The sequence below is a fragment of the Ornithodoros turicata genome, chromosome 10 (genome assembly GCF_037126465.1).
Source record: "Ornithodoros turicata isolate Travis chromosome 10, ASM3712646v1, whole genome shotgun sequence".
Classification (NCBI taxonomy): Eukaryota; Metazoa; Arthropoda; class Arachnida; order Ixodida; family Argasidae; genus Ornithodoros; species Ornithodoros turicata.
The window spans coordinates 1,576,809-1,588,935 of record NC_088210.1 but is presented as its reverse complement, the minus strand read 5'-3'; the positions used below and the strand labels follow the sequence as shown (position 1 = coordinate 1,588,935).

The 12,127-nt window shown below is 43.8% G+C and overlaps 1 protein-coding gene across 4 annotated transcripts in view; it reads left to right on the top strand.

Moving 5' to 3' along the window:
* LOC135371150 (uncharacterized) overlaps window positions 1–12,127 on the top strand; it is a 279,646-nt gene that overhangs the window by 257,706 nt on the left and 9,813 nt on the right. For all 4 annotated transcript variants that reach the window (XM_064605190.1, XM_064605192.1, XM_064605189.1 and 1 more), the window contains one exon: window positions 11,718–11,771. In XM_064605190.1, coding sequence (XP_064461260.1) covers window positions 11,718–11,771 — 54 coding nt within the window. The remainder of the gene's footprint in view (window positions 1–11,717; window positions 11,772–12,127) is intronic.

Sequence of the window (12,127 nt, the reverse complement as noted above, 5' to 3'; positions counted from 1 at the left end):
AATGCATCACTTCACCAGCAATGAAAGAAAGAGAGTTACATTGAAAGTATATAACCACCAGTCCCGCATATGTACTATTAACTTCACAGATATTCACTTAACACAGGTTATATGGAACAGAGATAGAAGTTGGAACTCGTTACCAGTTAAGTTCTAACTGTTGAAAGATGGAAGCCACTGAAAAGGTTAGCCAGAACATAATTGTAGGCCGGTTCCACGTTAGCTCAGACAGGGACGTCCCATGGACCTTCTGAATTTTCATGAGTTTTCATATATATTTAGACGCTCATCGCAGATGATGATCAACATTGGTAGAATTAATCATTCGAATACTTTCCGTGCAAAAAATCGAGAAATCCAGCCCTGAATTCGATTGTTGCAATTTTGCCGTGTTTGCACGTGTATACATCCTGAGTCCTACAAGATATCGTAGTGCATTTTTTTTGTGTGTGCTTTAGTATACCTACCTGCCAGCACTCCGAGCGCAAATTTAGGCGCACAGGTGGAGCACTGTATCGTATAGAAAGCGGCGAACATGCTGTGTCGCGCACTTTTGTTCAAACTTCGACGCTTCTTGCTCTGGCTGTCGATATCTCCGACACGTTCGTACGCAGTGGGGCCGCGTTTTAACGCGCTAATCAGTAGTATACGCCTTTGGAGAAGAAGTTTTTGCGTTGGGTGAAAGGCCTAACATCGGGCCATATCCTAGGAAAATATATACGAAATTAAGTGGGACCTTTTTGAGAAATGCACGCGCAAAATCCACGTTTATTTCGAAATATGCCTAAACATTTGCCTATTTAAGCACATGCCGCTAGGAATTATATGCAGGATAGATATATCAGATGAAAGAGCATTAAAAGATGAGTGAGCTGATGCCAAGTATTGCGATCAGGGACATCTATAGCCAGAGATATCAGGCGTTGAAATCAGGACAAAAGTGCGCGAGAGGGCATGTTCGCCATTTTTTATAGCACACAGCGTTGCACCTGCGCGCTAAAATTTGCTCTCTGACAGCTGGCCTGTAGGCATAATAAAACAGCATCAAAAAATTTCACAACAGTATCTCTTAACACTCGGGAGGTATACGCGTGCAAACACGGCAAAACTGAAACATCAGAATTCAGGGCCGGATTTTCTCGATTTTTTTGCACGAAAGCTATTCGGCAAAAATGTTGATCATAATATACGATAAGCTTATAAATATAAAAAATACTGAAGACCCAGGAGGTCGATGGGACCTCCCTGCCTGAACTGACGTGAAACCGTCCGGTAACTAAATTTCAAACGCAGTTACACGTAATAAAACGTAATGCAAATTGACGTGAAGTTAAGCTACTTTAGAAATGTAACAGGTTACCTTCAAGTTATTTGCTACTCAATATATATACTTTTCAGCTCTTGACCTGTCTATATGGTTAATTCAGACCTTGCTGTCACAATGGGCGATTCAAGACGTTTCAAAATAGTATTGATATACAAAAATGATATCAATATCTGCTACGACAAAAGAAGCCTACATTTACGGGCCTCTTTAGGAAGGGATTTGATGATTTTAATCTCGTAATAAGGCACATGAAAAAGGAGCACAAAGCAAGTTTATGCTCTACGAGTTGTCCCCAACATACATATCGTAGAACTGTGCAAAGTTTTAATCCTGCTACTCAATGCCCTCTATCATTATCAATACACTTCTAATCGTTAATGCGCGATACCTGAGCTTCCATAATGCTCGGCTAAAACATAATTTGTAACATTCACCGTGTAACAACACCGTGTAACCGGCGTTAGAGGCCCCATGCACGTGCGATCTTTCATCTCAAGTCATGGGGGGAGGACTCAGCCTGCGATGTTTGTAGACCAGGATTGAACAAAAGGAACTTTGAACATTCTTCAAGTTACTTTGACGAACTTAACCCCCCCACCCCCCGAAACAAAAGAAAAAGGGAAAGGAACGAGCTCTTCAAGAAGTTACTGGAGCCCAAAAACAAAGAGCTATGCAAAAAGTTACTGAAAATAGCTAAGCAGAGTAGCCTAGTTACGGTATCGAGTTACTGGTAACGAGTTACGCCCAACAACATGGAACACGTGAACAACTTGAGAATCCGTACTACATGTGGCATGATCGTTCTATACCTTCTTTTAAGAAAATAGAAGAAATATTCGCGCACCTTTGCTAATACGAGGACAACATACAGACAATTTGGGAACCACAATCTAAGGAAAAAGGCGTGAGAAGGTGGTAACTTCCTTAGTTACCTCCTAAGCCAACATGATAAGGGGTGTAAAAAGCTGGTAAAAAAAATTATCATCCATCCAAATTACAACAAAAAGGTGTACGCCCCCCCTCTCTCACCGAATCAGAAGCGGTAACCCTATTATTCGTGGCAGAGAGTGAGGTAGCAGGTAGAACTTTGCAACCTTTTAGGCACAACATATGCGACAGCTATTACCTCCTAAAAGGTCCACCCTTTTTTCTGAGAGTGCAGTATATGGCACATGTAGTGTGACTCGTACCCTTGTCTTTAGGAGAAATATTAATGTATCAAGAAGATGCCTTTTCTTATGGCTTTCTTGCTAGGAAGGCCTCTTACTATGGATACCTGAAGTTCTTTTAAAAGAAAAACAACACAGCATACCAGACTGTATTCCTTTCAAGCAATCATCACAGCGCGATAGGTCATAGTGTTGTAACCGAAGTGCGGGGTGGATTCTGAAAGTGGAAGATAGCTCGAGGTCAGGGTTACACAGAGAAAAGTACACCACACCACATGATGCACACGTCATTGAATACAGACCAAATAGCCAAACTTACAGTTTTCAGCATGACATGACAAGATCCGCTAGAAAAATCTTGACCATCATCACTGGCTCTGAGGCAGAGAGCTGGTGGTGGGCACTTCGGTGATACCTTCATCAAGGCATTGATTCCTTTAAGCACGCTCTGGTAGTGGTCCAGCATGACATTCTGAATGAAAGATCAGGATAGCTTTCATCCACTCACAGTTTCAAAGAAATTGACATATCATGCGTCGATCACATTGCGCAAACGGATTAAAGCGGAATAATTTATTCGCTTCGGAGGTTCCTTTTTTTCTTTTCTTTTTATTTAGACTGACTCCAAAAACCAACCTTGAGTTGAAGTCCTCCAGCATTCCAGTTTTGTACGCACGCAGGAGATGAAAAGCACAGCTGCAGCACGCAGTCATCCTGAGAAATTGGTACATTTCGTTTGATGTCAAATACACAATACATACGATTCCACACTTTACTGAACCATATTTTCACCAAAACGGAGTCCATTATCCTAAAAGCAACGCATAAACCACAATGGATCACTGAAATCGAAACTATGCGATGCTAAGTTTCGAGAGAAGCCTTCTAGAATGGTGTAACTCATGTTGAAAAGCATCTATGAGTAACATTTATCAATGCGAGGAATACCACAAAAAGATATAGCACTTACCACTCGATGAATCGCTTAAAAATGTTGGAATTCCTCAAAAGTTTCGGGAGCACGGCCGGATACATTCGTTTCTCGCAGCGAGAGCGACGGGGACTCCGACAGTGCAAACACGGCTGGATGATCGAGGAACATCATTGGCCAGATTCGAAACTGTCGGTTACGTGATTGCATCACTCGGCGCCTGACTGTCTGGGAAGAGAAATCCGTTGCTGCACCCCGGTCATGTGACTGATTATCGTGAAGTGATCAGATCAGCATCGGGGAGCGATCCTATATTTTGGTCACATGACCAAGGTCAGCCCAGACCGGGAAATGATCAGAGCAGCATCGGGGAGCGATCCTATATTATTGTTTACATGACCAAAAGGAGACCAGAGCGGGAAATTATCAGGGCACGGTCGGGGGACTACCTTATCTTCTCTTATGTTCTACCTCCTCAGTTCCCACACCGCTGGGAACCAGTCGGGCACTATCGCCCGTTCAGGAGCCGGAGCTCCCATTGCGTTCCCATTCTTTTCCCGAGGGTTTGTGCTGCCTGGGTACCAATGAGAAACTGCTTTCCAATTGATTTAGTGGGATCCAACATGTTGCATGGCCGCCAATACAATAAGTGAGAAGCCAGTTGCTGATGGAACGAGCGTAATGGTGACCAATAGTACATCACCACTCTCAAATTAAGTAATAATATAATTAAAAAGAACGCCGTACGTCCGTGTAGAACATGAACTAATTCGAGGAACGCGTCCGATTCAAACAAATGAAACTCCAGAGTACGCAAGCGAAAATTGAACGACAATCAGACATAGTATAAATTAATTAATGAAGGAAATGAAAATTTATTCCGAACAAATCAACTGAGCTCGCCGCTCGCAGAGGCAGAGTCCGAAGCGGGCGCGTTGTAACTCGTTTCCGTGCCGCACCGCATAGTGGCTCGTCCGCGTTGAAAATAGTTCGCTACGTTATTTCAAATGTTCGTGAACATATACTCAAAAGCACATGTGCCGCGGTAAGTTCATACGCACCTATCACTGTAAGCTATTGTTTCTGCATTCGTATAACATTCCAGTGCACGGAAGTCCATGCGTTTCCTCAAATCTTCAACGGATTAGTCAGTCTGTTACGGAATGCCGAGGTGTTCGGAAGCGCGCCTTGTCCCGCCGTGGTTCACAAGCAGTTGGCGTATTTCGAGCGTCATTTTGAGGATTTTTCCCCCTTTGTAAGGTATGTAATCGATGTTAGAAATATACCCGTTCTTTCTACACAGTCTCACATGTTTTTATCCCTGTTCGTAGGCATTACAACCGGTGATGGGAGGAGAGCGAAATGTGCAGTCAGTGTTACCAGTTACCCCGCGCTGTGAGCAACGGTATGTAATATATTTGACACCCACTCACACTGACATGCTGCTGTTCTTGTATCTTTTAAAAATTGTGTTTCTCGAAGGTTAGGCTGGTGCGGACGCAGCTGGCATAGGCATTTGTCAGCAGGTGGCCAGAACGGAATCTTACCGAAGTTGGATGGGATTAGTTTTCACGCATGAAACGCAAGCCGGACGGGACATCGCAAATCACCTACGAAGCACAGAAGACCATGATGGTTGAGTGCTTCAAGACCTTCTGTTTTGTTCGTCGACGCTGTACGGACGTTGGGGACACATTGCTATGAAGTTACTGATTGTGGATTTATTTTGTGTGTGTTGGTGATGGACAGTATGCTTTCAAAACATGTAAGTGCTGAATCGAGTTTTTACTCTTGTTGTTCACTGTCTTGCTAGCGATTTTTAACTGATTGGTGAATATTCACACTTTTGAACATTTGAAATAACTTTCACCTTTCTAAGTCCCACTTGTAATATTTTACTATCTACTGTATTGTGATGTGTGAAGAAATAAATGTGCACGCAGAAACGGCATCTAGTGTAACTCCTTTCTACAGCAAAAACATGCGTTCTGCTCATTTGATGCAGCAGAATCGAATGTTATTACACATTCAAAAGGTTAATCGTCAATGAGAATTTCCATGTGACTTTAATGGGAAAATCTACAGCACATTGGCCAATGGTAAACTAGACTGGCCTCCAATGGGTGTGATTAAGCGTGGTTCCACTTCATCCCCATTGACAATTACAGTGATTTCTCTTTGAAACCCACTAAATTCCTGTAGTTTTCAATATGGTATTTGTCCAAAATTGTCGATTCGGAATGGGAAATTTTGGCTCCTTTCAATGAGAATTGTAAATGTGATATCCACTTAAACCGAATGAGATTTCTGGGCTATTTTGAATTGGACTATTTCCAGCAGGGTTATGAAGCGACTGAATGACGTCGTGTACCGACTCAGACGTCCGGGGCGATCCAGACCTGTAGTAGTTCACATCGACCGTCAGGCGCCGTACCTAGGCCCTGCCAACGACCAACACCCTCGGGAGGTCGCTCCGCCTCCTTCGGGGGAGGAGGGGGAGTAGTGTTGCGGAGCCGAAGACGATGACGGCTGCGCAAACGGGCACGTGACCCGAGACAGGAAACTGTGGGCACGGGACTACGAACAGTGGAGCTGTGGAACTAGGGCTGCAAGGACTATACTGTACTCGGACCTATTGTAACCTGTAACATTATTACGCCTCCCATTAATAGGGTTGTTGCACACTCATACTCATGACACTATGGGCGATCACAGGAAGAAAACTTCACATCCATCGTCTATGCTAAATTCGTCTCTCGTTACACACAAAATACAATTTTGTTACAGTTATTAATTGCTGCAGGTACTTAGGTCCAGTAATTGTAATTTACATACTTGGAAACAGGAGCTTTATGTGGTGATAGGAATTGTGATAGCGCTCCCCGCGGCACATTGCAGCGCCGAATCAAGTAGGCTCACAGGGACTAGAAGAGGGGGACAGCATCGTGCCTTTTCCACTTTTCATCGTTGTGACCAAGAATAACACGTCCCCTTCATGGTATGTAATTGTAACATAATAAAGTTTGTTTTCTACGTACGCGCCGTGCGTAAATGATGGTGACCGTGGTTATTCCCCCTTTCAATGCATTCGTCGAAGCCTTTATAGTACTGTATCTCGGTACATGAAGTCTCAACGATTAAGCAAAAGCGCATACCTTTGAGTGCTTTGCAAAATTCGTTGATGTATCATATCAGGAATTCCTTGAACTCTAATGCTGTCGAAGAATCTCAATGCTTGAACAATCTTAAAAATTCGGCACTTTTGTTCTGCATAAAATAGCTACAACCGCAGTACAGGGAAATACTTAACAACTGATACAAGACACTGCGCTGCTGTGATAAACCAAGGCTATAGGTAAATAAAGTCGTATAATAAAGTCCTTATAGATAAAGTCTTGGTTTCTGCGTTCAGTGCTCTGTCGTCTTTTTCCCCCGGCACTGGGGTTCTTAGTGGTTCCTCAACGCTTATTGTTCCCTTTCCCTCCTTTCATTGCTCACTGTAATGGACCACGTCGGGAACAGCAGGCACTGCGTTCGGCGGCAGGTGATGTTATGAATGTTATCGATTGTAGTGTGTTAACGTTCGACGTACGTTATCCAAACATCCAGGATCCACAGCGCCCCTCATTTGGTTAACCTCCACTAGTGCTCGTGAAATATGTATTGTTATCCGGTCTCGCAGGCTTAATGATCCCCAAGAACACAGACAGTCCCCAGGACGTCCTCAGAGTGTCATCGTGTCTTCGTCCTTCGATTTGTATTCCCAGAATGTCCTGAGGTTGACACTCGCGGATTGTCTGTGAAGTCATTCAGGTGCATCCTGTGCCAGTCGCGGCAGGTAGCTCAAGGGACGCGAAATGCCACCTTCTTCCATTTTCCTGCTAAGACTGCAAATATTGAGTGACATATCTGTTTTGCTTTCTGGGCCGATCCCAGGGGCTGAATGAGATTCGTCAGAAGAGACGCAGTCCTTCGAAAATGCACAAAGGCACATTGATACTTGAGGGTTCACCGCGGAGAAGACAGAAAAGTGCAATTCGGTAGCACTGCTTTTGACTTTTGAAGATCCTACCCGGATGTCTCAAACCAAAGGAGTAAGAAACATGGACTTCGCATTGCTTGCGAGTTGACATTTCAAGTAATTCGTCGCTTGAGTAGTGTGTGTTTCCTAAATGTAATTAAACTTGAATAGCTCACCCTTTGTTTTGTGTCGGATGCGCCTACAGAGGATCGCAAAGCAAGCAATGAACAGTGTCTGATTTGTCTTTGGAAGGGAATTCCAGTACCTTTCGAAGTGGGTTTCTGGGCCTTTGTGTGCTCCGGGCAAGACTTCTTCTTTGTCTTTCTTTTTTGCCTTCTAGATTTCTCTCTGTTTAAATCGACGCGCTCATTTCCGTTATGGGAAGTACTACACTTTACGCGGCAGTTCGTCAATAAGAATAACTGAAATCAGTGAAACCAAACAGTTGTCAAGAGTGCGTCTGGTTTCTGACGAAAACAAATAAGGTACAAAAAACGATGGTAGATTATGTCTCTGCTGCGTCACCACACTCTCCTACATCGGTCATTGATGACATCCTAGGGACCAAATGAATATCATAAGGACATGTGAGAGTCCCGTTTTAACACTTGAGGGATACCGCGGGGACTGATTTCGCCCTCCTCGGACGTCCTACCTGACTTGGTATGATAGTCGCAGGATACCCAGGGACGACAGTGTGTTCATAGGGATCATAATCGCTGGCAGTACAGACCCAGACAAGGAAATGTCATCCCGCAAAAGTCTCAGGCATATTCCTGTGTGAATATTCAATATCCCACCTACATTCCAGAAATGTCCCTGAGTAGGCACGTGCATCTCCCCGTGGTACCCCTTTGTACATTCGCAGGAATATCCTCAGAATATATCGCTTGAATTGCTTGAATGACCTTTAATGCACCCCACCACAACCACCACCAGACGGTGCTACTAAACTTCATATATGTAGTGTAGTGTGCAGAAGTTTCAGACGTTTCGCATATCCGTGTGACAGAGTCTTGGCGCATTATGATCCTCGTTGTCGTTGCTCCATGAAACTCCTAATTATCATCATCAGCACATCCGTGTGAAATTACACTGCATTTCTTCGATCGCCACGCAGACGTGCACACATATGAGGACATATGATGAGTCAAATAAAAAAGCGCCAGCCAATTCCTGAGTCGGTGTGTAATTCTTTCGCCAACTTAATATGCTCTGGTAATTACAAACTTCCAATAACAGTCGATTTGCATGTCGTAGGTAGGACTGACGCTCTCTATCTCGAAATCATTTACCTGTCGGAGGCCTACAAGAAAGGTATATTTGGGGATGCTATTGCTTCACTTGTGCACTGGAGATCTCTAATCCAAACATGACTCGCGTTCATGTACAGCACGCGCGTTGTGCGTCTCCAATTCACACCGACCGCATTCAATTCGGGAACGTAATTATCTTGTGTGATAGTTACCACGTTTACCCAGGCGTAAACCTCCACTGATTTTGCCTTATAATGACGCAGTATTTCTCCGATAGCATTTCTATAAGCAATCCAAGCGGGACATGATTGTTTAAAAATTAGCACTGTGAGCAATTTGGTCAGGCCATTATGTAAACAGCCTGAACTTGCTTTCTAAGGCTGTTTACTCCGTGCATTATGTACATGGTGTGTATACTCGATACGGTATTATGTATAATTTTATGAAACAAAAAGCTTTGCGTCGCAATTAATTAATGAAGCAGTCCAGCATCCGTGTCTACTCGCGGTTTCGCAATACTTTCAACTAACTGAATTGCGTCTTGACTGGGCTTCGTGCTTCATCGCCAAACAGGCAACTTCACCATTCCTCTTCCGGCTCGAAAAGTGTCACGCGAACCCCACTTGCCCCTCAATATTTGCTCCCTCAGAGGAATGAAAGGCCCAGCTGCGGTGTTCTCTGCATTTTTGGACATATCTTTATGAAGGCTACCGAAAATGCCCTCTTCAGCAACCTTCGTACATTATTTGGATATATTTTTGCGGCCCTCACTGGAATGCCCGCTTCAGCAATCTCCGAATATCGTTTGGATATATCAATTTTGTCGTGGTTGTCTGGGGTCTGGTTACATTGAGTAACTGTAAGGGATGTGCCATTACATGGCTACTTCGATAACACGAAGATAAAGCAGGTCATATGAGAAAACCCGTCAATATGATAAACTCCACTATGCACTTAGTGCTTTATGGCGACTTTTCTATGCAGCCGTGCGGAAAAGCCGGAAGGTTGCACGCAGTTGTTGCTGTGTGAGATGCATCATTCGACTGTAAACCTAATTGTAACAGCCGCGTAAATCAAGATGACCTCAGAACTACTACGAACCGTATCCGCATTGTTTTCCTTTACTGTCCTGACATGCTTATTGGTGAAGTGTTTGCTACACATCGTCGCATATTTGGTGAGCAGTTTCCCAATCCTGAGTTTGGCACACAACTTTCCGTTGTCGTTCAGGAAGGCAGTTAATCCGGGTTCAGTGCAATTTGTATTGTACTAAGTAACGTCACGGTGCTATGAATGATTTTTTCGACGTCTGCCATCTTCCTATATTTAAATGATCAGTGTAAGACTGAGAAAAAAAGAAGAGTTTTGATTGTGGTCGGATGTACCATCACTAAATAGCGTTTTCACGCAAGAAATATGAGCGTAGCAGAAAAATATCCCGCACAGCAGTCGATTGATTCTCAACAGTGCGGACAGCTCCCTCCTAGTCTTGTGGAGGACACGTGATTAGTGACGGGCACCTCCATCACGATGTGACATTATATCTGCGTCCACTCCTGGCGCGCACAAATGACCTCGGTAGTGATCGGACACTGACACCTGTCCAGGTAAAGCGGCAGACTACAGATCGCCCTTTGTGCGCATTGTTCTGCCGAGAGACGCATGCATATGAGAGACGCCTGCCCGTTTTAGTAAACGTGGCGTCCGAAACATGGTAATCGAATCCGTCTTTCGCTAGTGAACCTTCTTCGGTGCTTTTCGGTTACACGACCAGGATGCGCACTACAACGAAATCGGGGACTCGTGCGGATTGAGGCTAACATTCCTCCAATAGGGAATGGGGACGTGCTGGTGCAGTGCGAGTGAAAGTTGCGATCGTTGAACTAGTTCAATAGTTGTAGGACAGAAAGAACGCACTTTGTTTGTCTTGTTTTTCCTGGAACGAATATGAGGAGGGCCGTGCCACGGGAGCAACTTGATAAATTGAAATACGCCGTAACAAAAACAAACTACAGCTGAAATATTTTACGAGAATGATTTGTACACACTGCTTGACAAATTAAAAGCTGATTTCAGCCAATCAAATCTCCTTTCCATGCTCCTTTAATGTTGTACGCCAACTTGATGCTTTGTGGTATCCGACCTTCCATGTCCCAGCCTGAGAACGGCTTTCCATCATGCGGAACGCAGCAACGACGGACTTTTTCTTCTATTTTTTTTTTCATACCCACTATACAGTGTAGATCCAGAACGCTATCCAGATCCAACGAGCTATCCAAACTCTTGGAACACGCAGCGCCACATATAGGTCGTTCTCCTCACGTATTAGGAAAATTGTGCGAAAACAAATTACGTATAGCTAGGGTTCTTCGTTTTGGGGTTTTACGTTTTTTTCAAATTCGGGAGGGAAAAATCAGCTGCTATTTACTCATCAGAATTCTGGGAGAAATCGGGCGTATGATCTCTGTTTGATATGTCACTGGGGAATCTTCGGGTGAAACAAAAGGCATTAGAACAAGCCAGAGCTGTGACACTGGGACGAGAAACAATGATCTTTATATTTCTGCTCGCAACTGGGATAGCGAATCACCGCGATATTCAAACACTTGCACGAGCTCTACAAAAGCTCGTCTTTGACACCTGCAGGATGGGATTATAAAGGCGGACAAACAGGTTGTCACAAATAGCTCTCTTTGCTGATGTTATGGTTCCCTTTTCTGACGTTTTACCGAAGACGACAAGTTGAAGGACCGCAAGGATTTTGGGTAGATATCGGGTTCTACCCGAATTGTTGAAGATTTGTTCGGGGGAATATCGTGAAAAGTCGGGTTTAACCCGCAACCGAAGAACCCTAAGTATAGCACTGCTGAAGCCAATCACATTCCACTGCAGATTTAGTCAATCAATTTATGTAATCACTATTTACTTAAGAAAACCTCGATTTAACTGTTTGTAAACTTTTTGCTGTAATTTTTGTATTCCTTTGTCGTTGACATATTTGTTTTTATTTCAGGTTTCGATACGAAGTCCACGGTGTAGTACGAGCCACAGGGTTGGAAGCCTACAGGCAAGTTCACACATGATTCACATTTCACGGTCTCCCCATTAGCTAAATCGGAACGGACGAAAGATGAGTCCTACCTTGACAGAACATTCATGCAACTGGTAACTTTAGAAAACCGCGTAGTTTCACTTTCCAAGCAGCTTGTGGTCAATCAGCGAAACTTCACAATTAGAAAAAGCACTTCCACGCAGCTCGTCTTTGAGAATAAGCGTCATGTGCTTTGTGAAATGGCTAGTCTTCAATAGCACTGAGATGGGGTTCACTAAATATATATACTTATATGTAGTTCGTGAACGAAATTATACCTTAGAACAAATTTAACGAACCGCTCAGATTTGAAATACACTCATATATGCATT